This window comes from Bubalus kerabau, chromosome 11 (assembly GCF_029407905.1).
Source record: "Bubalus kerabau isolate K-KA32 ecotype Philippines breed swamp buffalo chromosome 11, PCC_UOA_SB_1v2, whole genome shotgun sequence".
NCBI lineage: Eukaryota > Metazoa > Chordata > Mammalia > Artiodactyla > Bovidae > Bubalus > Bubalus kerabau.
In genome coordinates, this window is record NC_073634.1 from 32028692 (window position 1) to 32045740 (window position 17049).

Genomic DNA, 17049 nt, shown 5'->3' on the forward strand with positions numbered 1-17049 from the left:
TTCGCTCCCCAAGAGACAGCTCTGCCTGTGGTTTTTAGGAGACTGAATTCCCTCCGGGTCCTTCACCCCAAGCACTTTCCATCCACCCACACAGTCCCTGTACTCCTCTGGGTGGCCTGGAACCTGCTCCACCAAGTGACCACAAAGCCCCCCTTGGGCTGGCCTGGGACCCCTTCCCAACCCACAGCCAGAGAAAGGGCCATTTGTTACTTCTAAATGTCTCCATCCTCAGCTCTGTGAGCAAATGCTCTTCCTTTCTAGACCCCATAATAGAAACACAGATTTTGGCTGCCCTTCTCTTCACCCTAAAGAAGGGCTGCTTTTGCAATAAGGGGCATTAGAAAATTGTCATCTGCCAGGAACGCAAAGATGTTTTTTCTCCACAGTCTCTGCCCTGGGCTGATTTGGCCTGATTGACAGGAGAGACAGAGATCATGGGATGAGGGGGAGGAGGAGGGTAAGGAGGAGGTTGGAGAGAGTACAGAGAAGTAGAGAGAAAGAAAGATCAAATTCCAGAATTTTAAAACTGGAGGAGGAGAAGGATGGTCATCTAGTAGGGTGGTCCCAACACACACACACCACCCATTCTGCAGAGGAAGAAACTGAGGCCTCAGGGACCAGAAGCGGTCTGCTTCCATCCTGTCCCGCATCAATAATTGGCAGAGTCTGGACTAGCAGGCGGGTCTCCCGACTCTAATCCCAGCCCAGCAGCAGCACCCCCGCTCCCCTGCCTGACTCAAAGCATAGAAAGTTGACTCTCTTGGCAGCAAAATGAAACCTTTTGATTTACGAGGAATTCTGAGATATCTTCCAGTTGACAGTCTGGAGAATTGCATAACTCCACAGTTTTTGTGGGGGTAGCATTTAATGAAATGAACACACGAGTTATTCATTTTTCATTAAGGATGACATGCAGAGAGTCCGTATCTAAAGATGAAAAGTAGGTCCCCGCCTGGAGCCCCACCATCCCATGGTCCCCCAGACCACTTGTCTCAAAACACAAACATTGACTGTCAGATTCATTATCTCTTGTAACACTCATAGAGACATAGAAAGCTAGGGAATATCATTCCAATATTAGGAGAAAAGTGAGGCTCAAAGAGAGCAAGTAACAAGCCCTAAGTCACCCAGCTAGGAAGCGACAACTAGAATTTACATCCCAAGAGGCTTTGGCTCAGCTTCAACAAGCTCTCTGTGTAGGAATGGGAGGCCTGGGGTCTAATTGTGTAGATGTTGCTCAGAGCAGGGCCTGAGCTGCAGCCACTCACTCCAGATAGATGCTCCAGAGATAAAGAAGCCCTGAGTCCTGGCAAGGGGATCCGTGGGCTTTAGTGTTCAGCCAGGCCCAGCTGGACAGTGACTGAGTCCATGAAGTCTCGGGGACAGTGGGGCCATGAAATTGTTGCCCGAGAGGCTCTGACTTCACCACTTTGCAAATCCTCATCCTCGGAGCAGCTTGGCCTCTGCATCAAGAAACCCAGTCAGGGCCTCATCTCAGATGCAGGTAAAAGTGTGAGCCTTGGAGCCAGTCAGACCCGAGTCTGAATCCTAAGCCTGCCACGCACTAACTGTCAGACCCTGAAAAAGTGCCTCAACCCTCCAGAGCTGAAGTTCCCATATCTGTAATAAGTATGTAGCAGTACCCACCTCTGGGTATTGAATTGAAAATAATAATAATAAAAGTTATTATAAACAGCAACTATTGGATAGTAATGACAACTGATATGCATTGAGGGTAATTTTTGTGCTCTATGCTAGGCTGAGCATTTTACATTACCTGAGTTAACCTTTGATACAACCCTCTGAAGTGTATTGTTGTTAGCTCCTATGAGGAAACGGAGATGGCAACCCACTCCAGTGCCCTTTCCCGGAGAATCCCATGGACGGGGGAGCCTGGTGGGCTCCAGTCTATGGGGTCGCAAAGAGTCGGACACGACTGAGCGACTTCACTTTCACATGAGGAAACGGAAGCACAGAGAAGGTAGTAATGCTTGCCCAGACCACAGTTAGCAAGTGACAGGATCAGCGCTTGCCCCGAGGTCTGTGTGCACCCCCAGCCCACTGGCATGACTGTAAGCAAAGTACCAAGCACATAGGAGACACTCAAATGGGAATCCCTGTCCCTTCTTTTTTCCCCTAAAAGCCCAGATTTCCACAGTGCCCTCTGGAACCTGCTTTTGGGCTTGCCTACACAGACTTCTCTGGAAGTCAGGAGAAAGCTGGAGGTGAGGGATGAGGGGTGGAGGGGAATCTCTCATTCCAGGCTCCCCTCCCCTCTCCCCCCAATCCCCTCACCCCACTTCCTTATAGGGTTTGGCAAAAGCAGCTTCACTCAAGGCCTCTTGTGTTGCTGGAAACAATGCAAGTTTATTTTGGCACCACAAAGAGAGCCCAACTCTCCCACTCTGGATGGCTATGTGGGAAGAGGACCCAGAGAATGTGGCCCAGACCTCCTTAGTTCCCATTACTCTGCAAGTAGCCATCCCATGCAGCTTGGAGAAGGAAATGAGATAAGAGCTTTCTTTCAACTTCATATAGATCCTAAGATTTGTCAGTCCCTTCCAGGCTCCCTCTCCAAAGTCAAGCTAAAGGCATGGTGCAACATTTAACTACCCACTCTTATCCTGCTGCTAAGTCACGTCAGTCGTGTCCGACTCGGTGCGACCCCAGAGACGGCAGCCCATGAGGCTCCCCTGTCCCTGGGATTCTCCAGGCAAGAACACTGGAGTGGGTTGCCATTTCCTTCTCCAATGCATGAAAGTGAAAAGTCAAAGTGAAGTCGCTCAGTCGTGTCCAACTCTTAGCGACCCCATGGACTGCAGCCCACCAGGCTCCTCCATCCATGAGATTTTCCAGGCAAGAGTACTGGAGTGGGGTGCCATTGCCTTCTCCGACTCTTATCCTAGCCCCTATAAACCCTGTGGGCACTTGATCTGGCAGTGTCCTCACCTAGGCCTTTGGCTACCGAGGCTGATTAAAGTCATGGACCCTCAGAGTGGCCGGGGATCATCTGGTACAAGCCCCCACCTGGCTTCTATTCACACTCAACCAGCATTTATCCACTACTGATCCTGGGCTAAGCCAAGAGTACTTTTGCACGTTAGTTCATATTTCAGAATCCTCATACTGCTCTTTTTCAGAAAAGCCTTATTTCCGCATTTTCACAAAAGTGGAGCCCATGGTTCAGGGAGATGCAGCAGCTGACTCAAGACTGCGGAGACAGTAGGTGAGAGATGGACCAGGATGTGGTCTTCCAGCACTGACACCAGCCCCGTCTGTCCCAGCCTGAGAGGCGGCCTTCTGCAATGCTCTCCGTGGAAGCTTCATCCAGGCTTGGTCTGAGCTCCTCTGGTGTTCCCTGAGAAAGCCTCATTTCAGAGGTTGTCCAGGTGAGCTAAAATCTGCCTCCCTGTCACTTTCTCTCTCAAGCCCTCGAAGTCCTAAATCTAACATCAAGCAAAAAGGGAAATCCAGGAATCTGCCCTTGGCCATATCTGTTCTTCCGAGATGGGGAAATGGCCCCAGATGGTCCCTGATTCTGTCCCAGGACTGGCTGGTGGTGGGGGGTAGTGTCTGCACCTCCCAAGGAGACTGACCATCAGAACTCTGTCTCTGTGGGCCTTCTCAGGCTCTCTGACTGCTCCGCATGGCTTTGGGTGGGAGTTAGGAAAATCTGGAGGTTAAAGGTACAAACAGGTGAGCCTGCCAGGCAGGCCCCAGGTAAAAGGGATGGATGGGGACTCCAGCCCAGGCCCAGAGAACACCGAGGACGCACCACTGAGTGGGCTGTGACCTGTGGCTGGGGGAGAGCCCTTGGGCCCTAGAGGGTACATGCTCCCCACACCCCACACACCCCAGCTTGGCCCAGGGCCAGGTAGGGGAGGTGCTGATGCACCAGCAATAATGGCCCGGATGGCAGCTTTCAGAGCTCGTTGAAGGAGGCAGGCAGGGCAAGCTTCATTTTGGTTTACAGATGTGGCAATGGAGGCCCAGAGAACTCAGATGGCTTTCCAAGGCCACACAGTCCCGAAGGCAGGACCCTGGGCTCCTTTTCGTCTGTCAACTCTAGGAGGATGGGTCTGGGCACAGCCACGAAGGAGCAGATGGGAGTAAGTAAGCTCGGGCAAAGGGATGGATGGGTGGGTGGGTTGGCGGATTCGGTTGATTGAATCGGTGAGCCCTCACTTTCTGAGAGCTGCGGGCCGCCGTCTCTACCGCCTCCCGGCTCTGAATAGGAGAGCAGGTCTGAGCTTGCAGTTCCCACTAAGGGTGTGACTGAAACACTTATGGTTCCTATTTAAAGCCATACCTCATTCTTCATTTCAGCACCAACCAACAATTAAAGATGATTCAATCAATTTAAAGCAGGCCTCACAATTGGCCTGTCCCTGGCTATTTAAAACCCTCTCCGGGCCCCTGGGGACCTTCAGAACTGGGACTCTCTGTCCTGCCAAGAGCAAACTCTGCCTGTCTCCTTCTGGATCTGCACCCAGACCCAGATCTGGACGCATGCAGAGTCTAGGGCCTGTTCCAGCCACCGGGGCCCCTGCGGCCATGTGCCCCATATCCTTCTGTTGGGACTATCTCTGCCAGCCCAGGCCTGGACAGGCTGTCTGCCAGGGCTTAGGGGTGCTTCTGGGAGGGGTTGGAGATGCCAGGGGGAGGGAGCAGGGGTAGCAAAGAAAGGCAGGAGCCCACTTAAGAGTCATAGAAGCCCCAAGGGTACACACTTGTGGTCATTTGTTGGTTTTATTTGGGCCCTGAGCAAATGTGCCCCCCGCCCCCCAGGGAGTGATGAGAATGTGGGAACCTGGATTTGAACCCAGACTTGGCAATTGACTACCCAGTCCTGTGACCTTGGCCAGGTCTCATGGGCTTTCTCAGCATCACCATCCTCATCAGTATAATGGGAATTTAAAAAATCTCTCCCAGGCCATCTCCCTGAGTGGCTAAGAGATCCCTGCCATCTGACCCTCTTGGCAAACATGATCTTGCATTAGGTCTGGTGCTACGAGGACAGCATGGTGATCCCAATACGTGGGCAGGAGAGTGACACTTGGTGTTCATAAGGCACTCTGGGGCTGCAGAAACACAACACATCACCTAGTGTAGATGATGACCCCTTTGGGCTAAGGACTCGGTCCAGACTGGTGTAGTCAAGGAGGTCTTCTGGGAGGAAGTGGGCTTGAGCCCAGTTTTGAAGCTTGGACAAGACTGGAAAAAGCCGAGCATGGCAGGGAAGCTGAACTAGGTAGAGCTGCTGAGAGCTGGTGGTGAACGTCCATGGCTGTTTCTCATTTAATCGTCATGATCACGCCCAATTTAAATAACTGGCCCCTGAGAGATTCAGGCAGCCAGATACGACTTGGAGTTTCTGATGCCAGTTGCCTGGTGTACTCTGCCCCACTTGCAGAGCAGAGAACATCCGAGATGGGAGAGGGGAAACCAGGGGAGTGGGAAGATGGGAAGATTTCCAGCAGGGTTCTTCCCTCTGGGATTGCTAATGCGTATCCTTCCCAAAGAAGGAAAAAGCACAAAAAGTGCTGAGATAATGTGAGAAGTGTGTGTGTCGGGGGGGCCGGGCAGGGGGGGATTGCTGTGTGAGGGGCTGGGGAGCATGGGCTAGTGACAGCCAGCCATCCTTGTCACTGTGGGAGCCTAGGCTGCCCTGACAGGGGAGAGGGGTCTTTCAGGCCCCAAGTTCTGGTGTGTGGGAGGAAATGATAGCCTCTCCTCTGAAGCCCCAGGGATGAGGCTGAGGAGTGAGATCATGTCTGGGGAGGCAGGGGCAGGGACACAGGATGTGAGCGAGCACCCAGGGGAGCCAGCCGCCTCTCTCCCTGAAAGTTTTCCCCTCTCCCCATCCACCCCCCTCCCCCACCGCCATCCTAGCCTCCCTCTCTCCTCTAGGTTCCATAGGTCTGTGTGACCCTTCTAGGATTCTCAAGGGTCTCACAGACCCAACTAGACTGCAAGCCCCTCAATGGCATGTGCACAGCCTCACATGTGTTAAGAGCTCAGGACCCGGCACAGAGCAGCGGCTTGGGGGCGGGTGCAGGAAAGGCCTCCAGGCCTCACACTTATTAGCTGCATGATTTTAAGCCTGTCCCTTAACCTCCTTGATAGTCTCTTGTGCAATGAAGGTAAAAATAGGATCTATCTCATAAGGTCATAGTGAAAATTAAATGAGTTAATCAGAGTACATGCTTACCAAAAATACCTTCATCTGCTGCACCCCAGAGCAGCTAGCACAGGCTCAATGTTTAGCAGTATACAACGTGACAATTAGCTGATTGCTGCAGCAAAGAGTCCTGGGAGCGGGTGCAAGTGAAAGCTCTGTGACATGGACCCGTGATTCCAAATGAAGGGCAGAGGTTGTCTGGGGAATTTCCCTCCTTTGAGGCCTCAGGAACGTGGCAGTCCCCAGGTTAATCTGCCCTGAGGGTCTCACACCCCCATACTGTGGGCAAATCAGGAGCCCCTACACTCTCCCTGGGGTCTTCCTGGGGAATGTTGGCGCCTGCCTCGCGGTTGGGGTGGGAGAGGAGACCGAGGGATGGAGCCGCCCTCCTCTGGCTGAACCTTAGCAGGCAAACATGGGGGTGCTGGGTTCCTGGGAGGGGGACAAGGAAAAGGGAAAGGACCCCAAGACCGTGAGGGTTAAGTAAGGTGGCACCTATCAGTCATTAGGCCATAGCTTCTGAAGTTTTCTGTAAAGGACTAATTTTGAAACTAATCAGTCACAGACCAGTGCTTTTGTAAGACACGACAAACTTGAAATACTAGAAAAAAAGATGATCACACATTTGAATACTGTGGCATTATCAAATGGCTCTAAAAATTTGTGTTTATTATGTTTCTAGACTTAAGAGCAACCAGTGACAAACTTTCCACCTCCTTGACTGGGTGGCAAAGGGGTTCTAAGAACACCTCAGAGGGCATGGCAATACCCCTCCAGTATTCTTGCCTGGAGAATCCCATTGACAGAGGAGTCTGGTGGGCTACAGTCCATGGAGTTGCAAAGAGTCGGACACGACTGAAGCGACTTAGCATGCATGCACAATCCATGTGTTTAGAAATCATTATCTATGGTTCTCATCTATGGTCCTATAGCCTCTGTTTTTGGGGACAGTCCTGATTATACATATTCTGTCTCCTGGAAATGTGTTCTAACTTTTTAAAATGTAGTGTCTGCCATACAATAGACGTGTTCCTGAAAGGATGAGTATGAATTCTATATTTATGCAAAGAAATGTGTGGAGAACTGGGTCCCAAGGCAGCAAGCCCTTCCCAGGGGTGAGTATAGAAAGAGTGTCTGTCTGTCTGGATATAGAGCAAAGGCTTCCCCTGGGAACTAGATGAACAGCAGCTACTATTTTTTGAGCACATAAACTATGCCAGACCCTGAGCACCAGTAATGTTTGCCCACTGATTCTACAAGGTAGAAAATGTTTTGTCCAATTTAACAGGAGACATCTCGACTCTGTGAGTTCCTAGAAGGAGCTGTGTAGGTGCTACATGGCAGCCCAGAGGGTTTCAAAACAGCCCCTCCCAAATGCTGATCCTGAAAGGGGTTCTTAAAAATGCACCTTCTTCAGCTCCACACCCTAGATTCTGATGCTCAAAGCCTGGGTGGTAACGAAGTGATTCTGATGATGGGCCAGTTCTGGCATTACTATACTCACTGATCCTCAGATCTGGAGGCAGCCCAAGAGAGCCCATCTGATACAGAACTCAAAAGTGAAGCCTTTTGGGGCCAAGATGGTGGAGTAGAAAGACACTGCACTCACATCCTCTCACAAGCACACAAAAATCTCAACTAAGCTGCAAAACAGTCATCAGTGGAAAAGACTGGTACCTATCAGAAAAGATCTACAGCTAAAGACATAAGGAAGGAACTGCAATGAGATGGGCAGAAGGGGTGGACTTGAAATATAATCAAATCCCATACGCGCCCCTCACCCCAGATGGGTGACTCACGAACTAGACAATAATTATATTGCAGAGATTCTGAGACAGGAGGGGAAGGGGCAGGACACGAGGGCTAGGTAAATGAAGAGGGGGCGTGGCTGTTTGGAAGATAATCAAGACTGACTGGAACCAGCTGAAACCAAGCTGGCTTCAAGAATAGTTCAGTCATCGACCTTTAGCCCATCATACCTTTATGGTGATATTAAAAGTCACTCCCCCTAACGCCATGATGGTTCTGAAATGGACCATAAAAGGCCAAAGAGTGGGCAGTGGCCCATTTCCTACATAATCCCCATAATTCAGACCCCTGTCTCGTCATGACATCCTAACCCAAAATGGGAGTGATTATAAGCACTAAAAAGGAGTCTCTGTTAGGACACATGTTAGCTAACTGTGGCAGATTCAGACAGGATGGCTTAACAAAAAATAAATTAATCTTATTTTGAATACTACATGGCCCCAAATAGGGGATCAAGAGATCTGGCCAGAAAATAGATTACTGAACTACAATGACATCTTGCAGCTGGATGTGTTTTCTAAAAAGGAAGGAGAATAAGGGGAGTCCTGTATACTCAAATGTTCATGACCCTGCCTCAAGATCCAGATCTAAAAGACTCCTGATGGGTATGCCTGGCTCATACCCCTCCAAAGTGACTTCTTCCCCAACAGGAGCCCACTGTTTTCCATGGTCCTTTATAGGTCCACCTCCTCCATGTCCACAACTAGGAACTCCTGAAAGTGAAGTCGCTCAGTCCTGTCCAACTCTTTGAGACCCCATGAAGTGTAGCCTACCAGGATCCTCCGTCCATGGGATTTTCCAGGCAAAAGTACTGGAGTGGGGTGCCATGCCTTCTCCAGGGGATCTTTCCAACCCAGGGATCGAACCCAGGTTTCCCGCATTGTAGGCAGACGCTTTACCGTCTGAGCCACCAGGGAAGTAGTGGCTCCTATGGAAGCCACTGGAACTTCTATGCCCCCCTAATTCTGAGGAAGGACAGTCTTTTGGATCATCTACCCCTAGTGCCCCATCTGATCTGCTGGAAATCCCACTGCCTTATCCCTCCAGTCTTGTCCTGTATCCTCCAGTACCAGTGCTAATACTACACGAAGCCAGGCTGCGTACCAGCCTCCTTCTACCAAATTCTGTCCCTTAGGGAAAGTGCCCACGGGTGATGGAGGAACAATGAATCCACATCCCTTTTCCTATGGTTGACCTAACTACTTGCGAAGAGAAATTTGGACATCTTTCTGAGGACCCCAGTCAGTTCGTGGAAGAATTCACCAAGCTGACAGTGTCTTGAGAACTTACCTGGGGGACTGACAGATCCTCCTTTCTACTTGCTTCACCTTTGAAGAGAAAAGCTGGATCCTTGCTACAGCTTCGGCACATGCCGGTCAACTGGCAGCCCCAAATCAAGGACATACAATCTACCTTTCAAGAGAGAATGCAGCCCTTGACCAAGACCTCCACTGGGGCTACCAGCAAAGAGGTAGAGGGCTTACACCAAGAAGCACATGGCGACTCGCCTCATAGAAGGGATGAAAAGATGTGTTGTTAAGCCTGTTAATTATGATGAAATCAGAGAAGTAACATGGAAAAGATGAGTATCCGGCCCTCTTACAGGGCCAGCCTTTAGAAAGTATACCAGTATTAATCCTGACACCCACAAAGGGTAAGTCCTAGTTAACACTCATTTTATCAATTTGCCCCAGACATTAGCAGAAAATTACAGAAAGCAGCTAGGGGACCCCAGACCTCCATGAATCCGCTCATGGACTTAGCCTCTGGAGCATTTAACAATAGAGAGAGGGTTGAGGAAGCGAAGAAGACTCAGGGAAAACCACAAAGGGCACAGTTATTGGTGGCAGCCCTAGCCCCTGCACCACCAGGGGTATACCCAACCCCTTGTAAAAGCCAACAGCAGGGGCAGGATCTGAAAAATCTGGATCAGAGCCACTCTCCCACCGAGAAGGAACCTGTTCTAAACACAGCCAGGAAGGCCACTGGAAGCTCGAATGCCCTCTGTATGGGAAATGTCCACCCAAATCCTGCCTGGTATGTAAACTAGAGGACTCCTAAAAGCAAGAGGGCCCCCAGTCCAGATGAGGCTTGGGGCTTCCCAAGCCGATGATGACCAAGAGGATTGAAGAGTTAGGGGGCCCAGGACCCCGTTGGCTCCCAAAGGACACCAGGTCATTTCCCTGAAGGAGCCTCAGGTAACCCTTGATGTGGGAGGTAGAAAAGCTACTACTTTTTTTTTTTCCCACTAGATATGGGGCCCACCTACTCTGTGCTGACTGATCTCCCTGGACCCTTGTCCTCCCCATCCTGAAAGTAACGGGGATGGATGGATGGCCCAAAACCAAGCAATTCACCCCCGACCCCCAGCTGCTTGCTAGGAAGTTTTACCTTTGCACACAGTTACTACTCCTGCCTGAGTGTCCCACCCCCTTGCTGAGAAGGGATTTGCTCACTAAATTCCAGACAGTAGTTCAATTCAGAGACCCCCTCAGAGAAGGCACCCACCAGGGAAACAATTGCTTGTGGCCATGGGAGCGTGCCTCAGTCACAAATCAGAGGAGATCTTCTCTCCACCCTACATTTCTCAAGTAAACCCCTCTGGACATGGAGGTTCCCGGCAAACCCAGCAATCTGCCCTTAGCTCAGATTTCATTAAAACCAATGCTGATCACTGGTGGATAACCAGTACCCCTTGAGCCCAAGGGCCAATGAGGTATCCAGCCTTTAATAAACCAAGTTTTAAAAACACAGGCTGTTATGACCCTGCCAATCTCTGTGTAATACCCTGTTCTGCCCATAAAAAAGCAAAGTGGAAAACACGGGTTTGTTTGTTCAAGACCTGAGGGCAGTTAATGAGGCAGTGGTCCTAGTTCACTCTGTAGTCCCTAATTCACATGCCATACTGACCCCGGTTCCATAAAATGCAAACCGGTTTACAGTGCTCGACCTAAAGGATGCCTCTTTTGCACTCTCCTGCAGCCAGACTCCCAGTATCTCTTTTTGAGTGGACAGATGCAGACCCTCATAACATTTCATCTGCCCCAGGGTTTCAGGGTTTCCCTCCTGTTTGGAAATATATTAGCAAACAAATTAAGAGAATTACAACTGGTAAATGGGTCTCTCCTACAGTATGTGAATGACCTCCTAATTTCTAATCTTACTAAGGAAGACAGATAAAAGCATCATTCAGATCCTTAGCTTCCTAGGGGAATGAAAATATTGAGCCTCTCCTCACAAAGCTCAGATTCCTCCCAAGTTAAGTACCCAGGATATGTGCTCAACTCTGGGCTTCCTTGGTGGCTCAGACAGTAAAGAATCTGCCTGCAATACAGGAGACCCAGGATCAATCCCTGTATCAGGAAAATTCCCTGGAGAAGGAAATGGCTACCCACTCAAGTATTCTTGCCTGGAGAATCCCATGGACAGAGGAGCCTGGTGGGCTACAGTCCATAGGATTGCAAAAAGTCAGACACATCTGAGCAACTAACACTTTCACTTTTCACTGGGAAAAGGAGACTGTAACCAAGGACCAAAAGGAAGCCATTATAACCACTCAACTCTCCCCGACTCCTGGACCCAGACAAAGAGGCAACTGAAGGCCTTTGTGTGGATGGCAGGATTTTGTAGGATCTGGATACCTGGATTCGGGCTTATAGCAAAGCCTCTCTATGAGGCTGTAAAAGAAGGTGACCACAAACCCCTCAACTGGGATGAAAACTGGCAACAGGCATTCCTAGCCCCTGTGTTGGATTTCCCAAACTTACTCTATGAGAGACAAGAGTAGCCCTGGTGTCCTCACCCAAAAACTGGGGGACCTCCCTAGACCAGTAGCTTATTTCTCAAAAAAAAACTTGATCAGATGGCCACTGGATGACTAGGGTGTCTTAGAGCGGTGACTGCCGCTGCTCTGCTAGTAGAAGCAGCCAGTAAGCAAGTTCTCCCTGGAACAATCACTGAAGTCCTAACCCCTCACCAGATACAAGGAGTCCTAGAAGCAAAAGGGCACCGGTGGTGACTGCTTAAATACCAAGTGAAGTCACTCAGTCGTGTCCAGCTCTTTGCAACTCTATGGACTGTGGCCCGCCAGGCTCTTTCACTCATGGGTTCTTTAAAGGTAAGAATACTGGAGTGGGTTGCCATTTCCTTCTCCAGGGGGTCCTCCCAACCCAGGGATTGAACTCAGATCTCCCGCATTGCAGGCAGACTCTTTACCATCTGAGCCACCAGTGAATCCCCTACTCCTGTCTCTCATAGAGAGGGTAAAGGGTTTTTCCTAAGTTTGGGAAACCCAACACAGGGGCTAAATACCAAGTCCTCCTGCAAATCAAAACTACAATGAGGTTATCACCTCACATGAATCAGAATAACCATCATTGAAAAGTCTACAGTAATAAATGCTGGAGAGGGTGTGGAGAGAAGAGAACTCTTCTGCACTGTTGGGGGAAATGTAAGTTGGTGCCGTCACTATGAAAACAGTATGATGGTTCCTTTAAAACCTAAGCATAGTGTTGCCATATGATCCAGCAGTTCCACTCCTCGAATGCTCTATTTTGAAAACATACATGCATCCCAATGTTCATAGCAGCACTATTTACAATAGTTAAGACATGGAAGCAACCTAAATGTCGATTGACAGATGAATAGATAAAGAAGACGTGTGTGTGGTGGAATAATACTTGGTCATACAAAAGGATGAAATAATGCCGTTTGCAACAACATGGATGGACCTAGAAACTGTCATACTAAGTAAGTCAGAGAAAGACAAACATCATACAATATGGTTTATATGTGGAATCTAAAATATGATACAAATAAACTTAGTTATAAAACGGAAACAGGCTCACAATAGACTCACTCACAGTTACCAAAGGGGAAAGGCAGGGGGTGGGGGGTTGGGGTGGGAGGGGTGGGAATAAACTAGAAGTTTGGGATTAGCAGATACAAACTATGATATATAAAATAGAACAACAGGGTTCTACTGAATAGCACAAGGAACTATATTCAATATCTTATAATAAATCATAATGGAAAAGAAAATGAAAAAGAATATATATGTACTAAATCACTTTGCTATATACCAGAAACTAGCACAACATTGTAAAACAACTTTGCTTCATAAATAAATATATAAACCAAGCCCTCTTAGTCCCACAGGCATCAAACACTTAAGGTTTGCCAAGTCCGGAACCCAGCAACTCTAATGCCAGAGCCCCACCCCAAGTCCTTGTTCACTCCTGCGTGGAGACTATTGAACAAGTTTACTCACTAGGCCTGATCTCAACAGTGAGCCCCTGACCAGTCCCTATGCCGAATGGTTTACTGATGGAAGCAGTTTTTAGAAAGGCTGGCTATGTATGTCAGCCTGCAGACGATTTTTGAGCTCTACCCTCTTACATTTCTGCCCAAACGGCTGAGTCAATTACTTTGACCAGAGCACTCCAACTAGGAACAGGATTAAGAATCAATATAAATACTGATTTCAAGTATGGTTTCCTAGTGCTACACACCCATTGCTGCCATATGGAAAGAAAGGGGACTACCGACAGCCAAAGAATTTGTGTCTCTATTAAACACTAGGCACAAATTCTAGAACTCCTAAAAGAGGTCTGCCTCCAGAGGAGGCTGCAGTCATTCATGGCAGGCGTCACCAAAGGGGCCACACCTCCTTTGAAGGAGAAATGCCCTGGCTAACAAGGCCTCTAAGGCTGCAGCCAAGAACACCCAGTCCTACAAACTGCAGCTCTCAGACCTGACAGTCCACCCTTCCCAGTGATGCCATCTTATACACCTGAAGAAACTGAGGAGGCTAAATATAGGGGACTGGAAAGAAACCCCTGGAAAGAAAGAAAGAAACACCCTCAGGGTGGCCGACAAAAGATAACAAGCTTCTCATTCCTGGGGCCCCAGCAATGGAAAATAAGGACGTCCAAGAATTCTCCCACTTAGGGTGGGACTTCCTATTCGAACTGTGTTCCTAGGTAAGGGACTGTCCCAAACTGTTAAAAATGTCATGGGCTTGCAAGCTTTGTGCCAAAATCACCCAGAAAGCCACCCCATACCTCCACCCCTAACTCAGCCCACACAACATCAAGGAACCTATCCAAGGGAAGGCTGGTGAACAGACTTGACCCAAATGCCCTCAAATGGGAATGAGAATGGTACTCCCAAATGGGAACACCTGTTGGTATTCATAGACACCTTTATAGGATAGTTAGAAGCTTTCCCTGCTAGAACTGAAAAGGCAATAAAAATATCCAAATTTCTGTTTAAAGAGATAATTTCGAAATTCAGGTTACCAAAAAGTCTACAGAGTGATGACGGACATCCCTTCACTGCCAAGGTGACCTGACAAGCTGCCTGCGTTCTGGGTATTAACTACCGCCTCCACTCTTCCTGGAGGTGGCAAGGCTGAAACAGCAAGTCACGTTCTAAAAAGAACACTCACTAAACTATGTCAAAAGGCTTCAGAAACCTGGGTCTCCCTCCTCCCTGTATTCCTTCTAAGGACTAGGATGGCCCCAAAGGAAATTCTGAAACTTAGCCTGTTGGACATGACCGATGGGAGGCCCTTTTTTACTTCAGATCTCATTTGATGAGGAAGCCCCCAAACTGGATGCCCATACTGTTCAGCTTAAGCCAAGCTCAAAGGGCCCTCCAAGAGTACAGAAACAAAGTGCTGCCCCCACCCCTACGAAAGAAAAAGGTCGAGGTCTCCAACCAGTCGGGACTTTGTCCTACTAAAAACTTGGAAGGAAGGGCCCCCTGAGGACCAGCTACAGCCACAATGGAAGGGACCGTGTCAAGCATAACTAAGCAATCCAACTGCTGTCAAGCTATGAGAGTCACTAGTTGGGTATGTCTGTCTAGAATAAAATCTGTGTAAGTCCCAATAGCAACCAGAGGAGCCCTACTCCTGTGAGCCCGTGGAAGACAGATACCTATTCAAGAGAACCAGTAAGTGACTTCATGTGGCCAAGATGGCTTGGTCTAGTCAACCTGGCATTTCTGACAATCATGCTCTTATTCTGCCACTTTTCAGAATCCCCTTACCCTGATAAACATCTTCTTTGCTGGGTCTGAAAGAAAAAATATAGTAATACAATGTCAAAAGCCATAATACTCCTAGTAGAACTTCTGACAATGGTCTCAACCCAGGAGGAATGGGGAAAAAATGCTTTATTAAACATATCTAAAATAGTCACCAGGGAGAAAAACTAGTTAATTGTTGGATCTGCCATGAAAACCCTGACTTACAATCGTCATTACAGATACAAATAGGTACCTACCACAAGAGCTTTACCACAGACTCACAGATTTCAAAAACAAATCAGTGGGTGCCAAAGGGGAAATGTCAGGAGCAGGGAGGGATAAATTAGGAACTTGATATTACCATATACTCATTACTATATATAAAACAGATAACAAACAAGGACCTACTATATAGCATGCTGCTGCTGCTGCTGCTAAGTTGCTTCAGTCATGTCCGACTCTGTGCGACCCCATAGATGGCAGCCCACCAGGCTCCCCCGTCCCTGGGATTCTCCAGGCAAGAACACTGGAGTGGGTTGCCATTTCCTTCTCCAATGCATGAAAGTGGAAAGTCAAAGTGAAGTCGCTCAGTCGTGTCCGACTCTTTGCAACCCCATGGACTGCAGCCTACCAGGCTCCTCCGTCCATGGGATTTTCCAGGCAAGAGTACTGGAGTGGGGTGCCATTGCCTTCTCCGACTATATAGCATAGGGAACTCAATATTCTATAATAATTTAGATGGGTAAAGAATCAGAAAAAGAATGAGCTCTTTTCTCTTCTCCGCCATCCTATGTGCAGTTGAGTTCTCTTCTCACCATGTCTTCTCACAAGACTTTCAGGATCAAGCGATTCCTGGCCAAGAAACAAAAGCAGAATCGTCCCATTCCTCAATGGATTCGAATGAAAACTGGCAATAAAATCAGGTACAACTCCAAGAGAAGACATTGGAGAAGAACCAAGCTGGGTCTATAAGAAGCAAGCTGGGTCTATAAGAAGTGGTCTTAACATGTGTGGCACACATGTTAAGACCACTTTTTTAAGCAGCCAAATCACAATGAGAACATCACTACTGTAATGCTTGGCTCCTGATGCTATTTCCTCACTATCAGTCTGAGGCTCAGTAATAAATATGAAACGTTGGAACTGTTATTGTATTATATGGTTTGTGATGACGTACTGAATAAATACTCCCGTCAGTTAGGACATGGGCCTGTCCAATGATAGAAATGTTCTCTAGCTACCAAGTACTTAGAAGTACAGCTAGTAAATTAGGAACTGGCTTTTTAAAATTTTATTGTCTTATTGTTCCCTATAACTAGCAGCTCTTACTCCTACTGTTATAGGAAGTACACGTATGTGTCATCCTTGTACCTGAAGGCAGCACCTTTTTAAAATAAACCGTGGGGGGAGGGATGCTTGCCACAAGACATGTAGGATCTTAGTTCCCCAACCAGGGATTGAACCCACTTGGCTGCCAGGAAAGTCCCATAAAAAGCATGTTTATATGCTATTCTATGATGTGAACCAGGGTTTGGCAAACTGGTCTCCCGCCTGCTTTTGTATGGTCTGTGAACTAAAGTTATGCATTTTTAAATGGTTGAAAAAATCAAATGTTTTTGACATTTAATAAATTCAAGTTTACCTACCAGGAAAAAAAAAAGAAAAAGAATGAATATATGTATACATAGGACTGAATCACTTTGCTGTACACTGAAACTAATATAACATTGTACTACTCCAAAAAAAATTTTTATAGACGAGCTTTACCAGTTCAAACACATGGAAACAACCCTCCCCCCTCACACACACACATATACCAATATGAGCTCAATGGGCGATACTTCCATCAGGCCTGATACCTTGCCACATTTAACTCTTTTTTAAAAATATGACATAACTTTTCCATTAATCACGGCTACTTTTGTCATCCAGAAAACCAGTCATGCTTCTGATGCCACTACACTTACGGCTCTCTAGGCTGTGGTGAGCCTCTTTGGAACAATCCCTGGCTGCCGGATGGTAAGATG

General features: G+C 48.1%; 1 protein-coding gene across 1 annotated transcript; it reads left to right on the plus strand.

Moving 5' to 3' along the window:
• The first annotated feature begins 15770 nt into the window (after nucleotides 1-15770).
• On the plus strand, nucleotides 15771-16129 carry LOC129623023 (60S ribosomal protein L39). The gene has a single exon (XM_055540012.1). The coding sequence runs from the start codon at nucleotides 15839-15841 to the stop codon at nucleotides 15992-15994; it is 156 nt and encodes a 51-aa protein (XP_055395987.1). The 5' UTR covers nucleotides 15771-15838; the 3' UTR covers nucleotides 15995-16129.
• Nucleotides 16130-17049: the final 920 nt, after the last annotated feature.